Genomic DNA, 21902 nt, shown 5'->3' with positions numbered 1-21902 from the left:
AAACTTCATTTGGTGACATTTTTTATAACTTGACCTCATCTTATGGGCTCCTTTAGTCTGCTTACATCAGCTCTCAAGTGCAAGTCCAAGCAATCTGTTTAGTTATTTGTATTTAATGTGCAGCATATGTTACAAATTTGAGGTGCTGTACAATTCTTGAAGAAAATATAACGTATGCATTAATATGCAAATATCATAGACAAAATCAACAAGTCTCCGCAACTGTTTTAACAAATATTATTAATACAGCTTTGTAAGTGTAAGAAGATTTATCATTTAGCAATCTTCAATTCACATTTTTAAAAGCTTCAAATACATTCTCAAAAAGCTTGATTACAACAGTTCAAGTTAAACTACACTTGAGAAACCAGTTTGAGGTGTTGTAGCTTAAAACCACAATTTCTAATCAAACCTGATTGACTCAATGTCACATATTCCACATCATTAGTATAATTTGTTCCTCCTTACACATCCATAAAGCTAAAAGGCTATTTTCTGTACTAAAAAGAGCTGATCTATCAGGGTTAGTGGGTACTTTAAAACAAAAGGATTAATGTTTCAGTACAAAGTAGTTTTGATTGTATTTCTTCACGATGAAAGTCATTGAGTGAAAAAAGAGGTGCAAAATGTATTTATTTAGTATTTGTTACCATATGCACATCTGCTTAGCACCTCTTAACTCATTTTTCATAACATAAGTAGTCAATGGCATGGAAGTACAGTACAAGTACAAGAAACACATTTTGTGAAAGGTCATTATTTCACGCTGGTTAAAATAATTTACAACTAGCATCTTAATTTATATACTGTAGATTGAAGCAACATAATTAACAGTAACTACTTTCAGCGTGGTTTATATTGCTTTAATTTCAAGGTACTGAATTCTGTAATTTATTTAAATGCCTACACAGAATTGTATATTATACACAGACTTAAACCTGTAAAAACCTTTTATGTTTGAAAATAAACGATTATAACTATTATATAAAAAAAAAGATTTCATGAGACGAATGTTAGAAATTTCTTGGCATTTTTTCAGTCTTCCCTGCTTTCTTTTGTCTTGTCATTATGGTGCGTATGAAATATGGAATCTATTTGGCCCTTTATGATCACAGATTGACATTGAATCTTTCCCTGTGCAACCCAGTACCTGCACATACAGTATGGCACTGAACATTAAGTATTTTTTTTTTTCCATCAGCAAAAAGTAATAGGGTTAGGAAATGAGCTGAGAATTGTATTTAAAAACTGTTGGTGACTGTATTCAAATATGCATAAATCCATAAATCCCCTAGGGAAGGAAGGGAGATTTAGCTAGGCCTCCATGAGCATTTCCTATACAGAACCCTGTCTTATTAGGGCATTTTTATAGCATCTGCCCAACAGCAGATGATTGCAGTGCTGGTTGATCAAGATGCTCAGTAACAGTGCAGTAGCAGTGTGGTGAAAAGAGAAGCTTGTACTGTAAGCTGTGTGATATGTTCAGAATGATGGTCAGGGGTGTGCTGTTTTTGCTTCAGTATGTGTCAAAATATAAAATGTGTGAAAATGTATTGATACTAACCAGAAGGACTTTTCTAACAGCAAGATGCCTACTGATTATATGTAGAACTGTGACATACTGTATATGAAAGTTGTAGTGAAAAGGTTGATATGCATTTTACATTTACATATTACATTTTATATTTCCAGCAACCACACTCTGAAAACTCCTGTTTTCAAAATAATGCTTTGTGATTATGGGTGTCATTACTTCTCATACAATTGTGATCCTGTTCTCTTGATGCAGTTTGTTTTTGGATATAGTTCATCATAACTGAAGGAAAATTTATCCAGCAGAAGAGTTTGCTAAAAGGGTCACCATAATATACTTTTTGTGTATATGTTTTGCAGCTTGAGAGGCTGAGTGAATTATTTATTCTTAAAATATACAAGTTTATCTATTTAGAAAGGTGGTGATATTTGAATTGTCTTAGTAAAACATTTGAGTTGTTCTACTTTGTTTTCCTTTTTTTTTCCACACCTCATGATTTTGTACATCCTGTGAAGAACTGGTAGTTATGGACTAGTAGTAGTCCACAGTCCAAAACCATAGATCCAATGCAATTTTTTTGGATCAATTCTCTGTGCCCTCTGTGTCATTGTCAGGCATGTTATCAATGAATCCTTAAGGTCTGTGTTAAAAAAGTAGAATTTAGACTCCATACATAGCCTGCTCAGTAGTTAGTAGCCTGAATCTACAATGCTGTTTTTGACAAAGGTTCTAAAGCAAGCTATTACTATTCCAAACTCACAATCTGTAGAATAATACAGTATGAGTCTTAGTAGTCTGGGTTCAGATTAATGTACAGTGTAGAAATAGCTCTTGTTAGGGTTTCTGATTATCCTTTTTAGGCCTACTGGACTGTTTGTTCAAATCTGTTACTGTTCCTTCTTAACAAAGTTGGTCACATATGGAGTCCCACAAATCTCTGTTCCCGGTCAAGTTTTTTTTGTATATGTACAGTACATACAGTATACATACTGTATACATTTGTATATGTACTGTACTGTATTGGGTCATTTCCTTTGTGCTATCAGCTTTTATTTCTGTACTGACAACAACCACATCTCTGCTCACATCAAACCTCACACTGTCACTCTCCTTAGATGATGTTAAAAAATAATAATTTGCCCATGTGAGCTCTGGCAAGATCAGTTTGACTGTTGATAATCCTGGAATCAGTCCAAGTACCCAGGTCAGGAAGCTTGGCATCATTTTTGACCCAAGGGTCACATTTGAAGTTTATATTCAGAGTGTTGTGAATGTTTTGTTTTCTTAACATTATTAGTACAGTATGTGTTCAGACTTTAAGGTAATGACCAGACTCACTTCTTAAAAAAAATGTGTGTCTTAAATAAGAAAAACTATAGGCTCTACTTACTGTACCAACATTCCAAGTATTCCTAAAAAGCCCTGCTGTTGGCAATACTTTCTTTTTCCTCAGGTTCAAAGGATATGGCTTTGAATAATTATACTATTATAAGAAATAGCAAAAGGATTGAGAGATCACTGAAATCACTTGTGCGTGCTAATGTGAAAAATATGTAACTGAATGCCTAGCTGAGTGGAGAAATGCGTGGTGCTCGAGAGAGAGGCAAGATGACAAGGAAGTTGGGAAGACTGGTACATGGAAACCAGGTACAAACGAGTTCCGCAATCGGCATCGGAAGGCTGTAGAGTCAATATGGATAAATACATTGGATTTTATACAGACAGTATCCTCTAAGTAAAGTTTTTTAGTAAAAATTAAATTCATTATTTCAGCAAATAACCTGTAAAATTGGCAGTCACAGAAAAATTATGAAAGGGTCATTTTCCAAACTAAAGGGAACTCTGTAAAAGAGTTGAATTGAGAAGGATCTTTAATAGATTAACAGATAATCATTAGGAAACACTGTGGCTTCTTGAATTATACAGCATCTGATTGGTTTCTCGTTGCGAAACTAAAAGCCATTATACAGTACTTGTAAATACTATTCTTTATCTTTCATGTCTTTGCCTTATCATCGTGAATAATACATACACCAGAAATGTGAACCATGAATATTAAAGCTAAAACTATTGCAAATACAACAAAATTCTAAAGCACCTTCAAATAATATAACAGTAATAATGTCTACCTGACTATGATGTGTTAAAATCAATGGTTAGTTTCCACCTGCTTACAAAAGACACATGGGAACACATGGGAAAATACATTTTTTTAATTTCTCAATAAGGCCTGAAACAGTCTCAAGTTTTAAATTGTGATGTGTTGATAACTTTGTAGAAAACTATAACCTGTGTTTTTTTCACCTAACCATATGTAAATGTTATGCTGATAGCTACATGTACAATTTAATTTTGAGATGACATCCATATGCTTAATAAACTCTTAGTGTCAGGTGAAATACCATCATACAGTATATACCTTCTTCTTCCAATTGCAGTATTAAGACTGTAAGGGCTATGCACCAAACAAAATCCAAAATTTTGCAACCATTTAGAATCAAAGGCATATACAGTACAGTATGTCAAGCAGAATAAAACATCTGGGTACCAATCAGAACACAAAGCCTGCACAGAGATCACAGTGAAAATTCAAGACTTGGGCAACTGCTATGAGGTGTTCAGGACTTGCGGTGCAGAAATTCAAAACAACAAGGGATTCTGGTATATCTAATTCTGCTTTTAGGAACTACAGTACCAACCCTTTTCTGTTACAATCAACACTAAAGTCTCTGGGTGTGTTGAACTCAATACTTTGAAAGTCTTGTTGATTAAGCTTGACAAGAATACAGTTACTGTACGTGCTTCTACAGTGTTTGACTGTGTATGATATCTTTCATCAGTGTTGAAATACATTTTGCTGTAAATAGAAAGTCAGCTGATGAGGACAAACCTCAACGATGAGATTACATTAAAGTGTGTTGCTATTTTCTGGCCATCTTGCTTTGAGGAACAGCTGTCTGGCAAGGTGGATAAAGAAGCTGAAACGCACATACATCAGTGCTACATTGACGCTGGTGCTGGGGATGATGGAGTGACGCTAGCATAGCAAACACTGGGGAAGTAACAGTTTGCAGACATATATTTATATCCTAAAGAACTATGTAAATAAACTAATTATAGCCACAACATATCCACATATTCACAACCATTTTTTTAAATTTGGTTTTAAACATTTGATTCTTAAGAGCCTGGATTTTGTATGAATAGTCAGTCTGTGCTCCACAGCAAGCATTTTTTTCAAAAACAGACAGAACTGAAGGATGTATGATCACTTGAATGTACGTACTGCTTTGATCTCAGCATGGATTGGACAAAACCCCCTGCAGCTGGAATATTAAATCACTGCCTTATCTGCTGATTTGCTGTGGCCATGTTCAAATAGTAGTGACGGAGCTTCTACTAGTGTTCAATCACTTGTTCATCTAAGATTTAGAAAAGCATCAAAGAAAAAGAGTTACTGATGAACCTTTAGGTTAAAAATAGGACTGGAACAAAAGCTTGTGTGGTAAATATTGGACACAGATGTAAGATAAAATTGTAGATTGATATGTAGTTAAGCCCCAAAGGATTATTTGAGTTCTGTGGGGAAATGAATGACAGAAAATAGATTAATATACAGTATATTGCAATCATATAGTTACTCCTTTCATGCATTTTAAAGCCCCTAATGCATCTCAGTGATTGTTCAATTGAAATATGGGTAGTAGACAAGAAAATGGTAACACCGGGTAAAAGTACTGTAAAAGATGGATACCAAGTATATTGAAAGCAGGGGCTACACAATAGCTTAAGCTTATGTTACATATATTCAGTAACACCCCAGCATGCCTAGAGTCATGTATAATTATGCTGGACAAGCCTGGTTGCTGAATTATGATTAGCGTGGCTGCAAGAGGAAACCTTAATCATTGTGAAAGAGGGGTGATTTTTGGGCAGGAGTTTCATTGACAAAGACAGCTCAACTTGTTGCTGTTTCATGAGTGAGGATGTCAAATGTGAAGTCAGCATGGAACACTGAGGGGGAAACATCATCAGCAAATGGCAACAGTGAGCAGAAGAACACATCCCAGGAACATGATAACCATACATTCAGATGCGGTGCAACTGCAGATCAACTGCAAGTATCAACCGGGCAAGTAACCAATTTCATAAAAGACCAGCTTTTGAGAACTCCACAGAACAGGATACCACAGTTGGGTGACAGTGCAAAAACCACTCATTATACCTGGCAATGCACACTTGTGAGTACATTGGTGCAAAGTGCACAGGCAATAGACTTCTGACCAGTGCAGAAATGTTATATGGTCAGATGAATCATTCCTCACCACGTTATTTCAAACAGACTTGTACAGTATGGCACTACATTCTACATCCCTGAGTGCTTGATTCCAACAGTGAAGACTTCTGGGGGTTTTGTAATGTTGTGGGGCACATTTTCCTAGCATTTTTTGGGTGCACTCATTCCTTTAGAAGGTAGGGTCAATGTCAATTGCTACTTAATGGTATTGAGTGATCAGTTACTCCATGTCACAGCATTCTTCTCCTGCTGGGAGGGGTGTGTCCCAGAATGAAACTCCCCCCATCCACAGAACATGTGTGATCACCAAGTGGTTTGATGATCTTATCACTGATGTTATCCATGTACATATACAGTATATCATGGCATTCACCAAATCTGAACCCAATCAATCATTTACTGTATGGGATATTGCTGGAATGATGGCTGGAATAACATATTCCACCTCCATCAACCAGACTGACTTTCTTGTGGAGGAATTGTGCCACATCCTTCTTGCTGAATTCCAGGCACATGTTGCCCAACACCCTATTAAATGATTTTATTTTTTTTCACTACATATTAAAGAATAGATTCATAAAAGTTGACACATTTTCAAATGTTTCATTACAGTAATGTACTTTTCATTCCAGTCTTCCCAGAAGTAATTATGTAGGTGAATGCACAATGCCATTTTAAGAGATTGTAGACATTTTCTAACTCCAAATTGGTAAAGTAGAAATTGCATGTTTTCTAGATCAACACCCCAGTTTGTACTTTGTCTCACATTACCCATTCCTTTTTGCTGATGACTGTTTGTCTAACTTGGAACAGGTTGATGTACAGTACTGCCAATGGATATAGTGCAAGGGTTTCACACAAAAAGGTGGCTGAGTTTGTAAAAACAGAACATTATTTTAGTCTTAGTAACAGTCGAGATGTGTTAAATTATACATTTAAATAGCTGGAAATCATTTGTTACAGAAGTGAAATGAAAGGCATCAGTATCAGTATCATTTCTGTTTTTTTGGTAACTGGAAATGCATGCTAACATCTGTCCTGAAGGATGGTGTCTTCGTTAAAGCTTACCTGAAAGTGTTAATTCCTGAGTTCCAGGACTTGCAAATTTTACCACACTTATGACACTAAGAGGTGTGGAAAAAGACAATACAAGGTTTGAGCTTAATTTCATTGTTCTGTAAGTCACTTACAAAAGCAATGGGTTCTGGATCCCATGAAAGAGCAGGTTTGCCCTCACAGTGGCCAATACTGGTATAAAGCTTATACTGTACATATATACTGTACACTGTATTGTTTATACATACTGTACATTAACATTATATTTATACAGACTTAGAGTCAAATGCAGCCAATGAATACTGGTAAAATTAAAGTTTTAAATATGTTATACAATATAATAAAGTTTGTGTGGACAGGCCTTATTGTGGGAAGTCCTTTATCAAAGGAGCAGGACACAGTCTTGGGTGGATTCAGTTGTTTTATTGAGTTCAATAATGACATCAACGCGCATTGGGTCTGCCCCGCAGGACAGACAAACCGCAAGGGTTTCCCAGCTCTTATATACAGTATGATCTCAGGAAGTTGTTTTGTTTCACAGCTTCATGTGTATTCGTCTTGCCCTTTGATATGTAGCATGAGTTGACCGGTTGGTCCTGTCTCAAGTCCTGTCCTTTGATGTGTAGCTGTCCTTTGATATGTAGCATGAGATGACCGGTTGGTCCTGTCTCAAGTCCTGTCCTTTGACGTGTAGCTGTAATTGTTGGAGCTGCTTAAGATATGTTAAAACAGCCGACATATTACACAATGCGCCTGAACCAACACTGTAGTGTTGAATACAGAAAATTATATATATATTTTCCATCAATAATATATATAAGTGTTTTTTCTACTTCAGGCCTTTAAAAGAATATTTAGATTAATAAATCACATATTAGCATGTACTGTATATTTGATTGTGGTAGTGAAGGTACTCATACTTGCATTTCCAGTTTTGACAACGGGACAGCATTTGCTTTTGCATTTGAATGCCTTTGACCCCACGTCTGCATGAAACCTGCTGTCATTGCAAATAAGCTCAGCTTCTCCCCAGGTGCCAGGCAGAACATTGTCCGAGGCAGCTGAATTGCTGCAGTGTGTGCTCTCACTGGGAAGGAAAGCAAATCACAGATGTTCAGCACTTCACCTTGACTCTGCGCTTCGTACATTATCAGGTGAAGGGAGCGAACTTCCCAAATCCTGGAAAACTTTGTTAAGAAAGGACTAAAGCATTTAACATGGTAGATTTTAATTTGCTAAAACATCTTTTGATGAAGTCCTAAATATAATATTAATTTTCAGATTAAATGGCATATAAATTCAAGGTAATGTACATTTGTGAATCAAGAACTAGTTAAGAAATAGGAAAAAGCACAAAACCACTAAAAGATTCAGGCTGTGATGTGCCACGGGGATCTTTTTAGGCATTATGATGAAGGCAGTGCAGGCATTCATCTCATGACCTCTCTTGAGGTTGTCATTTGTTGTTCAATGGTCTTGATTTTTCTTACCTTTGTGGATATACAGTCTGCCTTTAGTTTTTGGCCTCCATTTTGTGTCAGGTTACAGCGCCGGGCCCTCCCTTGGCTGAAATGAAGCATGCTTGCCAATCAGGGGGAGCTGGGAGTGGAACCTAGGATATTTAAACCTGGCACTGATGGTGTGGAAGAAAGTCTTGTCTATGTCTACAGTATGTGGAGGTGTGTTTCATTGTGGACACTTTTTAAAAAATATATGTTTCTATGATCTTGTGGCCATCCCTGACTTACCAGCAAGGTGGTTGTTTTCACAGGCCCATTTCTATTTCTGTATCAGTGATTGGGATTTTGCTATAGTTGTTCAGGTGGGTAGGCTGCAAAGGAACAAGTAATAGGTTTATTTCATGCTGAAAAAAAAAGAAGAAAGAAAACACAACGTTCCGGCCGTGGAGCCTTCTTCAGGTGTCAGGTGACCTGAAATTAAACTTATTAATTATTAATAGAAGAAGGCTCCACGGCCGAAACGTTGTGTTTTCTTCATTTTGCTATAGTTGCCCAGCTACTTAAATTTGCAGACAAGACACAAATAGGTAGCCTGACCAAAACAGTGGAAGGGGAATTAAAAAAAAAAGACTTAGACAGAACCATAGATTGCTTTTAGATTGGTCAGACACCTGATGTATAAAATATAATGTTGATAAATGGTACAGTAAGTTATGCACATAGGAAGTAGGGACATACATTCTGCATGTCTCATGGGTTATTCTGAGCTGCAGGAAATGTTGCATGAGATAGATCTGAGTGTTTATGTAGTCTTTGTCCTGTTAAGACGGTCATCTTAAGGGGACTAGTAAGACCTTGTTTAGCATAGTGTATTCCTTTTTCATCACCGTACTAATGAAGCATAATATAGCCTTAAAAATAGTTACATAGGATTTCCAGGTAAAAGAGAGAAATATATTTTAAAGTAGATTTTAATGTAGAAATAATGTTTTAAATCATAAATGAATATATATAGGGTCACTTTGGAATTGTTATATGATTAGTTGTGAAATACAGACACAAGGTCACAACTGGAAGCTCAAAGGGACAGACAGTGGTTGAGGTGCATTACAGCTGTAATCACTGCTGGAGGTGGATATGGAGGACTATGTGTTATAAATATACATAGGTTTTTTTAAAAGGTATAACAAAATATGTATACCAAGTTGGATGAAAAGAATGTTATTCTTTTTTGAATGAACCATTTTATCCAGGCTTATTTAGTTTAAGCACCTGCAAAATTAGACCATTTTTTGTGTGACCTTCAGTCTGAGTTCTCTTTTTGTAGCTCTCACATTCATAGATAATAAACAGAAGCTTTTTAAATGGGAACTCAAGGCATTAACACATTAAATATTTGTACTCTTACTTACTATGCAATATATCCAAAGGATGTTGGTGCATTATCTAGGATTTTGTTGAATAAATGCACAAAATAAGTACACAGAAATACCTTACTTGGAAATACTTCACTCTGTTTAAACTGATTTTCCTGAGCCGTGTTTTCATGAAGACCATATAATATAATAAGCTGCATTGAGTTGTGTAAATAGAGTTTAAATAATTGTTACTCTGTTTAGGATTCCATTTCTGTCTGTGAGAGTCTTGTTCAGTATCTTTTTTGTTAGTCCCACTTTACTTAAATAGCTGTTTTCCCAGTGAATCATCACACCACTATAAAGTGCATTTTAAAGATGAATATCATTGAAAGCAGGTGAAATAAAGTTGTCAGCCTGCTGGGTGAGAATCACCAATTTACCAATATGTTGTTTTCATTTCAACCTCCACACTGCACTCAAATGTTCCTTTTGATCCACAAGAGATTTCAGGATAAATTGTAACTGTACAATACATGTCAGTAATACATTCTGTTTCTTAGGATGCTGATGTGTCCTTACAAATGAGAAATACTACAATGTTAAACAGCCTGTGCTTGATGCTTTTAACACTGCTGGATGCTGTATAATTGAACATTCTTCATAAAATTCAAAGCGCATATAGTGTATACCATACTTATGGCTCATTTTTTAGTGTGTGGCCATGGTTTCAGCACAGTTGAACGCAATTGAGTTTCTTTTGTTGCTGTTGTTGTCATTCTAACCTAACAAGGAAGATCACATTCCAGAAAGATTTATCCAGAGCAGCTTCTTTCTGTAGGAAATTAAGGGGATTATATACTGTACTGTAGACAACCAATCATGCTTGAGCAGGGAAGGCAGTACGCATAATTCAGGGAAAATTAGGAGGAAAAAAAGTATTTTGCTGGAATACCACAGTTAATAAATGGTTTTATAGGGTTCATAAGATGTGCAGCTTTGTGCACCTGATAAACCCCAGAATATTAGCAGTTAATCTGTCTAGATAAAAGTTTAACACAGAAGCCTTTGATAGACTTCTGTTCTGCTGGAGGGCTTTCATGTTCTTTACAGTTCGGCTGCTGTATCAGCTGCTTGGCTGGTCATGATCACATGTGCTTTACTGACTCTGCAAATTTTCCTGAAGGAAAAAAGGAGGCTTTTTTAAGAGGCACTTTAAATACCCTCCTTGAATTCTTGCCAAAAACACGGAAGAAATAAAGGCAATTGTAGAGATTTCAGTTTTTTTCTCTTTGTTCCATTAACACCAAAAAGGTAGAGCTGGGCATTTTCATACTTCACAGGGAAGGCTTTGCAAGAATAACCTCACGCAGGAAATTTTCTGTAATTGCGTAAGTGTGATCATATTTTTAATTCGTAGTATAATTAAACTTTTTTTGTTTTTCGTTCATTGGGTTCTGGATAAGAATGCTGGGGAATTTTGTAGACCTTCTTGAATGTTTTGGAAGAAGCATAGCCTAGCTGCTACCGAAATACCAAGGAAGTATAAATCACTTCTAATCACAGGGAGAAAATATCCCACTATTACTGTATTCATTTTTGCTTGTTGCTATAGATCCTTAGGTTGTGAAAAAGAAATATGTGATCTAAGAAAGGATTTATTATAATTCTAGATTTCTGTTCATCTATTTAGTTGACTTTTTTGCAGTTCTTCTTAAATCGGCTTATTTTGGAATTGGAACAGCAACTTAAGTATTGAGTCCAAAATGAGCAATAGGACAATGTATATTTCCTTTGTGCAAGAGAAAATCAATGCATCCAGGACAGTAAAAATAAAAATGTCTTTTTATTTTTTATTTTTATATAGTAACATTTTTATATAGTGTCGCCAACAAAATACACCTTCTTTTAATTGTTTTGTGTGTGAACATGAACATTAATGGGTATTTAAGATACTCCTAAAGGATGATACACATTTTCTTAAGAATAAAACTCAAAGATGAAGATGAGACTGGCTGTTGAAGAGGAAAGTTAAACCTCTCAGCGCTGCTGTCAGATAAAGGACAGGCAAACCATACATTACACTTCGTTAAGAGTCCTTGCAGGACGTTAAACTCCAGAGGTCAGATGCACTGCATTGTTTTATATTGTAACTAAAGCCACAATTGTATAAAATGTGCATACGAGTTTGTACAAGACTTTTCATAACAAGGAATACTTTTTAAGTGGTTGTTTCACCAGAGTGATAAATTAACCTCTTTAACTAATCATTTTATCTAATATTACTCCTTATGTCCACCACTTTGTTATATTGAGATAGTTACCATTGGGGGACATATTTTAGATTTCTCCAGTCAGCAATAAAGATACTTTAGTAAAACAAAAATGTATGTTCCATTTCAAACATTATCGTGATATTTACAGAGTCAAGCTTGTGACCCTATAGGGTTTCAAAACATTCTTCCCTTTAGCTGTATGTACTGCATATACTGAGACTAGCATGACCTTTCCTATATTTCTCAAGTGCGGGCTGAATAATATTGATTGTATTGACTGAAGCAGTGTACAGTATGTAGAAAGGAAATCGCATATCCCTGCTACCTCACTGTTTTTGTCTGAATAGGGAGCCCTGAGCCTGTGTGCAGTTCTGTAACCCTCCTATCAGGCACAGCTTACAACCCTCTTTTTGATGCAAAATACTATTGGCTGCAGTGTCATGTGACTTTTTTTTTGCCCCGTTGGTCATGTGACTCCTCTGTTTCCTTAGAGACAGCAGCAATGTAGTGCATTAAGATGCTCATTCAGTAGACTGTGAGTCAGGGATACGTTTGGCACACAGCTGAGAAGGCTGGATGTGTTTTGGTAGCCTGACAAGTGCATTACAGTCAAAGGAGGTTAGTAAGTTGTTCTCTTGTTTCAGTGATCTTTGATCCTTCTATTTGTCAGAGTTGTGTCAATGAATACCTATATTTAAGTAATATCTACAAAGGCTTGAATACAAAAATACTACTTAGAACAGTAGAGTGTAATAATGTTTTTATTTGTTTTTTACAGCATGCTTTATTTAATTTTAGGTGATTGAAATAGAACATGGAGTGTCTAGTTTTAATTTTCTTTCTTCCAATTATTATCAAGTCAAAGTTTGCAGTTCTGGAAAATAAGATATCAAGAGTTGCTACATTAAAACAATATACTGCCTACTATCACTTTCAAATTAAATAATTATTTGTAGTTTTTCTTCTTTAATTTGTAAAAATATAACCATTGTGTATAACAACTGTGAAGAATGTATCAGAAAATACAATGAGAAATGAGAACTGTCTAGAGAATCTCTGACAGAATATACATGAATTTTGTATCATTAGGTGGTTGTAAGCATGTGAGTTTGTAATACTGTTAGATCCTTTTAAAAGGGAAGGCGACTGTGGAACAGTGTGAGAGAATAAATAGGTTTGGCTCAATTTGCAGCATGTTTTAGCTCCGTTAGTGTGACAAAAGAAAACCACACTAACCACTGCGTATCAAACCTAAAGCAAGTATTTGTGTTGGCATAAAAATGAATGAATTTTTCTATTAGTTTTGAACTGAATAATATCAAACCAAAAGTTTCAAAAACAGTTCAGTAATAGAGACCATGTTAAGCACCACTTTGTGTACATTGTGCATGCTTTCTTATGCTAGACCTGCGAAATGCATGCTGAAAGTATTTTCATTGAGCCAGATGGTACTTTATTACTCGAGTCAGTGATGTCAACATTCCTGCTGTCACTAATCGCTGCTATATTCAAACATAGGAGGAAAACAATTAATGGGTTTAATGCATTGCCCAAGCTCAATTGATAAGTTCGATGTCTGTGCTTTCTTCTATAACAGTAGGTTTGACCGAAGGGCAAATGTGCAGTTCCAAAAACAGAGCATCGGAGTAATGTCTAGTTTTATGTAGTTATCGATTTTCATGCTTATTCTCTGAGATTTACATCAGAGGCTCGGTTAGACTGACGAGTGTGTTCTATTTCAGGAAACAGAATATTGAAGGGAGCACAATGAGAGCAGTGCCGCACAGAGAAAGAAACCACTTTAGCGTGTTAGTGTTAATGGCAGCAGCAATGACAGGGCTGTTGCACGTTCTCAATATGGCAGAGTATGGTGATGTTTAGAGATGCAATGCACATAGTGTTTTTAAACAGTTTTTCTTTTAATTGTGGTACCAGGTGCAGCTGTGGTAGGAGCCACTATATGTTTCAGGACATGCTACATCAAGGGCAGATGGTCTTTTGCCTCATTGGCTTTCAGGAAATTACTTCTGCTGAAAGGATTCTGGAAAAGCTATGTAAAATTAGACTACTTTCATTCTTATTCTGCACCTGTCTGTGTTTGGCCTGTTTATTGTTCAATTTAATTTTAACTGTTTCATCATCCTGTATTCCCGGTTGAAAAACATTGTTATAAAGCACGCTAACTTATTTGGTATTATCACTTTTGTACAAAAGCATCTTCCTTGTATTAAAAGAAAACTAACTCAGCTGTCCATTCAGTGGCGAAGGTTTTATTTTCCAGAAATTCAAGAAGATTGCAGCTCCTCTTTTGGGATTGACCACCCCAGGGTTCAAAACCGAATGGAATCTGAGAAGAGGCTCTTTATGTAAAGAGCACTGCTGTGTTTTATTTTGGTGAATAAACTGAAATACAGTATACAGTATGTTCTTGCTTAAAAGGATGACTCCTCTTTTCAATATTCTGTAATAACCTCAACTTTTCAGATGGACTAAGATCTAATAGTTAATAATATTTCAACTTATCTACTGTCAGTGAAAACCTCCAAAGCTACTGTAGTTATAAAAAGGAAATATGGTTTCTGGCTTACAAATACAACTGTATATACAGTATTCTAACACTCTTATCATAGATAAAAGCATGGGTTAAGAATGTCCTTTGCTTTTATCACAACTCTTAAAAAAGCAGCATTTATTTTATCATGAAATCATTTTTATTTTTTTAATTTATTTGTATTGTAAAATAGGGCGTTTCGAAAATAAAATAGTTTTTGGTAGTAATTTGCTTACTCTTCAGGGGAAACTGTCTTTTTGAGTTTGAAAGACACAATTAAATCTTTTGGCAGCTCTTCTTTCTTCTTGTCAGTGTTTGTTTCTGTCATTTATGAATGGTACGAGCAATTGCTTCTGCATGACTTCACTCCCCATTTGACTGAGCCATTGCATTATAAAAGGAGGTAAGGGTGGTTAAATAGGAAATTCATGTAGCAAGAGAGCATGGCTAGTTCTGAAGACGAGTATGCTTGCCGTTGTAACTCACTGTTGCTGAATTGTTTCTCTTTTAGCCCTCCACGGCCACTACCAAATAACATGAACGACACCATGGTTATGTCTTCTGAGGCACCCACCCCGACCAAAAGGTAGGAAGAAACCTTCTGATTCTCTGCAGATTTTTCTGGTCTGTCATTGTCAATGAGTATGTGAATGTGACTGTTTTTGGGAAAGGAATGGTTTGGTAAATTACATGTAAAAAACACAGTGCTGCCAATCTGGGAAAAGTCTGACTCAAACTAATGAACAAGTTACATTGTGACCAAAGGCAATATTACAAGTCTTTGAATCTCAGAGAGGGCTGTTTATCTAAAAAAATAAGCAAGGAGAGGTTAATGTTTAATTGCAATTTGGGCAGTGTAAACCATTTGTCCTTGAAAGGATAAAGCTGAGATACCAGCAGTGAGAATTACTGTATGCTTGATTTTTTTTGCTCCCCGTCTGCTGTTTTTGACTGTATAACACTGCATTTGAGTGTCTGTTCTGATTGAAACTCTGCAATGCTCCTTCATGTAGTTATTGCAGTCTTACCTGTTGTTCAGCATATGTAAAATGGGAAAGAGCTGGCCTTTCTTTTAAATGCTTTTTTAATAAAATAGCATTTACCCTCCTACAGTACATTTAGAATCATAATTCAAGAAAAAAAGCTAATTAACATTGCTGTGGGATGTTTTAATTAAATAGTTCAGATCCAAAAGACATAATGACAGCAATGTAGTGATCAACTACATAAAAGCCCACAGTTGGTGGATACTTTGGTTAATTTTGAAGGATTTTTAATCATCACTACTTTGGTGACTGGCACCATTGATCTCTTCGTATTTTAAGAAAATATTATTTCTTTGGAAATGCTGAATTTGCTGTTCTGTGCTGTTGAAATATTGACATATGTGTTAATCATTGAAAATAAATTCTTTATAAATTTAAGTTGTGCACATAAATGATTTCAAGAAAAGCCTGACTGAAGAAAATGGGAAATTCATTTTTGCAGTTTAGCAAAATATCAGACACCCTGTTTCTGAAACAATAGCTAATTTATAATGTTTCTCAAATTTTTGGTTGAAATATGTCAACAATAGCACATTTATAGAATAATTTCAAGTGATAATTTAAATGCACCTGTGAATTAAAGGGGAACTGCAGTCCCAATTTCTCAGACCGGTTATTAAATCTCAGTATAAAAAATACAAATTCTGAACTAAGCACAAAATCATGAACTTTGTGAAAGTATTGAATAGTTGCCACGTTGTTGAAAACCCCTGGTCTTGCCAGGGGCGAGAGCAAGACTTCGCGCACATTGTTATAAAGTATGAAGTGGCCCTTCCTGCTCACTAGTCACTGTAGCGACTAATGTAATGTGAAGTATGAGCGAGTAAGTACAAGTTGTGCAAACAGACAATTTCATTGCAGAAATGTTCCAATGTGATCTACATGCAGAGTTAACAAGTAAGTAATATTTGTTGGCAAAACCGTCTAAAAGTTGAAAGCAATATTTCTTTTGGATTAAAAGAGATGTTTTCACAAGCCTGCTTCTTTACAATGTGATAGGGTCATTCATGTTACCCGAACTTTGGTTTCCTCCTTCTAAATTACATACCTGGAAATTTCAATTATTTTGTGATGTAAATTTGAGGTTTAATGTGTTACTTTGTACATTTTACTTTACAGGTGACTGTATTTTTCACTTACAGTATGTCTGTACCTCCACATACATTTATAGACTCCACTGCTTTTTCACTGCAGTTTTCTCTGATGTAATATTGTTGTTCTGAGATCTGAGATAACGAAAAACAGACATTGTTGCTTTCAGTCTAAAAATATCTTCCTTAATGTTGAGGATATATTGGTATGGGTGTGATACATTCTTCCATTATATGTGAGAAATTCAGAAATGGCTGTTATAAAACATAGGCATAAGAACGGTATCTCGGAATCTTAGAAAACCTGTCATAACTGATACAATTTTCCTTTTTCATAGAAAATTGTATATGGGTAAATGTTATTGTTACTGTATGTTACTGAAGACTATAAAATGATATGTACAGTATACATACAAATGTTTGGATTTTATGGAAAATGCAGTCCACTGCTTGAACATAAATATGGTCTTGGATGGCTTAACGGTTTATGATTTGTGTTGTGAGTTCAACCCTATAGTCCACTCTTCACTGATGCAAGACTTAAGCTGCAGACTTGTGGGGAAGGTCAGTAGGTAGAAAAACAGGCTGGCTCGACAGTAGTTCATATTAATTGTTCATATAAGTTGATTTAATTTTAAAAGAATTTAAAAATAATACACAGCTCCAAAGTTAAGTCAATAAGTAAGCAATACAGTTCAAGAAGCTAGTACTGGATGCAGTTCTTGGAGTCTTTCAGGAGGAAAAAAAACACATTGCTGTTATGGGGAAAAGCAAAAGAGAATTTACATCTAAGGAGAACTGGTGTAAGGAAGCCATCTCAGACATAGAACAGGACAGCTGACATGACAGAACACATTGCTGATCCACAGAGGAGAAAGACACTGATTTCATTTGAATACAAGTTGCAATAAAGCAAAGGCTACATTTAACTGTACTGTATTTCATTTTGGACACTGAAACCTCTTGAAGCCTTACATCTGTCAATGCCTGATGTTCTGATAATGCAGTTACAGTCCAGCACTGGGTCTGGGACAGCATCAGCCCATGATCTTTTTTAAGTTTCCGTATAACCTCTGACTGAATGACAGTGCTTGTGCTGCAAGGTGGAACTAATGCATGAGCAGACTCTAAATAATGGGTGCCATAGTATTAACTGGTTGTGATCGACAGATAGAAAATAACTGGTGAAGGTACAGTTGTCTGTGCTTTAAAGGTGGAATGCAGATGACGTTGTCTAAAAAGTAAACTTGGATGTTTTTTTGAAAACAGAATTTTCAAAGAAACAATTAGCAATTTTTTATAACAGAAGAACAAAGTCTTGTGAGAGTGGTAGGATTTCTTTGTTATTGCAGTATGGTAACAGAGCCTTCTACATTTACTTTATGACAAATATTTCTGTCTAAAAGAGTAACATTAGTAAGTGACAGAAGAGACATACTTTATCTGCCAGTTAAGTCTTTATACCTTTTCATTAAAAAGTTAAATATCCATGCAAAAACATATCCACTGTATCTGTGTTTAAATATGTTTATGCTGTTGTAGTACACAGTCTCTATAGATTTTAATATTTTTGACCTTTTATATTGATTGTGGTATAATTAAATGTTTATACTGTATCTTGGAAAATGCATATACTGTATACTGTTGGTATGGTACCCATACCTGTAGGTATACAGTAGATATGGTACTGTATGTGGTGTTGAACTCTTGTATTATTGTTATATGTTTTTCTGATCATGGCTGTATATACTAAACACAGCATATCATAAACAAAATAAATTAATGCCAGTGATTCTTTTCTTCTTAGGGGGAATATTTTCCTACTTAATTGGTTTAGAGATTTTTGTTTCCTTTCAAAAAATGGATAAATGTGAGTTAATTTTTTTGATTTTTTTGTAATTCAGAGAAATACTCAGGTAATTTGGTATTGCACTGTTTTTTCCCCACATTACTTAGGAAGCGCAACACTTTCAACCCATTAAGCACCATATCAAAACAAACGTCATGCTCCATAAATAATTTCAAGTTTGTAAGACTGGTACATTTCTCTTAGGTATCCACCTGTTGACAATAATGGCAACATCATGAAAACATATAAAGTTCTTAACATTAAAACGCAACTGAATGAGAAATTCAAAGAAAGGATCAGACACCATTCTCTCAATTCATTTTTGTATGTTAAAAAACTGAAAATTCCTCAACAGCCTGAAGTGTTGTTTTGCCTGCCAGTGAAGAAATTGATTTGATGTCTCATGCTAAAAATGACACGATTTACTAAATAAAAACATTAACATTTGTGCATATATCAACAGTATTATTCTGCTGGGTTTTAAAATTCCAGAGATTCCAGAGGTTTGGAGCTGTAACTGGAAAAGAGAAAAGGGAAAGGGGAAATCTCTAATGAAAATTAGGTTGCTGTGGTCGAGAAGAGATCACTTTCCCTGTGGCCCAGAATTTTCCAGAACCACTTCCCTAGCGTGGTGACTAAGGGCACTGTACCATCCTTAGGATGAAACATTAAACTGAGGTCAAGCCTACTTGCTTACTGAAAAGTCAGTTCATTTTTAGTTCATTTTTACTCTGGGTTGGCACAATCTGGCCTGCCTAAACTTCACCCTTAATTCATCTGGTGAAGCAATTTCTCAACTCTCTCAAACATGGGTGGTGTACTTCGCAAACAGACTGAAGAGTCTACGTATTAAAACGGTATAAATTGATATTTTTAATAAATGTATAAGAATGTAAAGAAACAGGCTTGTGCACATTGAATACATTTTTTTTTCTATGTAACGTACGGTAGTATTTGCCACTGGTTCATGTGCCTGTCTGTGGCTTCTATCCTGGATAAGCAGTGCTCCTTATTCTGTATCTGTACAGAACTGTAATGTCATACTGCTCTAATTGAGCCACCTCTTGTTTACACATTAACATTTACTTTACATCATTTTTAAAAACAAGTTGCTAGAAAGTTGCTCATGAATTTAATGTTGATTGCAAAGTACTCATACAATTTTACATGTCTTTGTGGGTCTCCTTCAATGCTTTCCAAAGTATCACAACTGAAAAACACAAACACTGAAGTGTTAATTCAGTTTGTAACATTTATTGCAAATAACAAAGGCAGTGTGTGAACCATGAGGGGAAAGTATAACCTATGGGTTTTCCCTTCTGACAGTTTATTGGAAGTTTTGCAGGTTTGTTATTCAAAGCACTATTTAAAATGTGAAATTGCAGATAAGAGGCCTAAATTGATGACATCTTAAAGTGAATGCAAGATATAGATTTATTTAATCTTTCTTTGTCTTAGTACATACTATAGTTATGTATTTTAGTTTTAAAGCTTTTGAGAATGTGCCTAGTGCATGTCTGCAAAGCCTGGTTCCTAATGGACCTCCAAAAGCAAGAAATTGATTCATTCAGTAAATCCCCATATCTTAATATTAATCAAATACTGTAGTAATACTTATCCAGTACACTAAATGTGATTTGAACCCATTACAAGTTACACTGCTTACATTTCAAAATGTGTGGTACTTAAGACTGAGAGACATTCTTACTATACGGTTTTGTCAGATTATTTAATTAAATTTCAGGGATGCCCTGGGTTCAGTTCTGGACCTGGGCTGTTATGCAGTATGTATGGACTTAGTATGGCCTCCCCATGTTCGCATGGGTTTCCTTGCCATGGGTGTGGTGGCTCTGTGGTTAAGGATCTGTGCCTGTGGCTGGAAGGATACCGGTTTGTATCCCGCAGCAGGCAGAGGAATCCTACTCCGTTGGGCCCCTGAGCACAGCCCTTAGCCCCAGCTGCTCCAGGGGTGCTATATAAATGTGCTCTTTTGTGCTCTGTCCCCAAATTTCTCTTCCTGTCGGTGTGTCTTTGTGTCTCGTGGAGAGTAAGTTGGGGTTTGCGAAAAAGACAAATTCCTAATACAAGTAATTGTATATGGCCAATAAAGTGATTTTATCTTCAGGTTCTCTGGTTTCTTCCCACAGTCCAAAAACATACTGTAATGTCAAGTTAACTGGCTTCAGAGAAAAATGAGTGTGTGTGTGTTTGTCTCTGTGTGTGTCCTGCGATGGACTGGCCCCCAACCCAGGGTGTACCCGCCTTGCTCCTGTTGTAATGAATGGATGGAAGAAGCTTGCAATGAGTATATAATGGCACTTAAGTTCTAATAATGAGTAATGGTGTCTGGTAGTACTGTATATCTAGATATCAATGTTGTTTTTTCTATTAAAAATATCCATGTCTGACAGAATTATATTGGAACAACATTTTTCAGATTGCATAAATCTCAAATCAGCACAAGTTCTTGTAACTGCTTTTAACTGTAAAATGAAGGTGCTGTAGAGATGAACAAAAGGAAAGAAAAAGAAATTTAAAACAGAAATGTGTCCTGTTTTTGTTATTGTATTGTGAGTGTGTGCTGTTCTTGTGTTTTGCCTTTCCGTTAGTTTTTTTTTAATGTACTGTATCTGCCTCAGTAAAGAAGACATTACTGGCAACTGAATGGTAAAAGTTAAATTTGCTGGCTGACAAAAATCAAGTCCATTGTTTAATAAAACCAAATTAATAACTTTAAAAAGACTGTGCACATTGTATTTACTGTATAGTGAATGTATAATTTAATTACTCTGAAAAGCTCTACAAAATAAAACAGTACATCAACTGATATTCATTAGTAAGGCATCACAAATACATCATTTAGAGTTTTTCAAACTCTTGCCAATGATCATACTGTATGCAGGGTAACTGATTAAAAGGCTCAACTCACCTGGGAAATGGTGGTGATTAAGCAGGTAGATGTGTAAGCAGAATTCCTACAGCAGTTTATAATTCAAATATGACATCTGATTAATGATGTTTGCTTCATGAATAATGTAAAGAATGTTGGCCTTAAATTGCTTTATGCTTTCCTTTAAAAAATAATAGGGAAGGACAAAATAAGGCCTGCTATGTACAGTATCATTTATGTGGTGTGTTGCTCAAATTTAAGTAAATTGTTACATACTGTATAAATTATTTTATTGTCTTTGATAATGACCAAAAACCCAAAGGTATATCTCAATTTCAAGCAAGTGTTTTAAAATGGAAAGTTCGCATACCAGTGCTAATAAATAACAGAGAAATGACATTTGGAAAATGTGTGGTGACAGGAGAGAACCTGCAGTAAAAACTGTGAAAATCTGTGACAGTAATGTGTTTGCTGAAGAGCTGGATGTAGCCAGCAAA

At 35.6% G+C, this 21902-nt stretch overlaps 1 protein-coding gene across 2 annotated transcripts in view; it reads left to right on the top strand.

The window, feature by feature from the left end:
- Positions 1-21902, top strand: part of LOC148839583 (dystrobrevin beta) — a 185431-nt gene that overhangs the window by 99335 nt on the left and 64194 nt on the right. For both annotated transcript variants that reach the window (XM_088940092.1, XM_088940100.1), the window contains exon 11: positions 15041-15115. In XM_088940092.1, coding sequence (XP_088796218.1) covers positions 15041-15115 — 75 coding nt within the window. The remainder of the gene's footprint in view (positions 1-15040; positions 15116-21902) is intronic.

The sequence above is a fragment of the Atractosteus spatula genome, chromosome 2 (assembly GCF_055471065.1).
Source record: "Atractosteus spatula isolate fAtrSpa1 chromosome 2, fAtrSpa1.hap1, whole genome shotgun sequence".
Taxonomy (NCBI): Eukaryota; Metazoa; Chordata; class Actinopteri; order Semionotiformes; family Lepisosteidae; genus Atractosteus; species Atractosteus spatula.
Note: the sequence above shows the minus strand (reverse complement) of the source record. Positions and strands in the feature narration are given on the sequence as shown.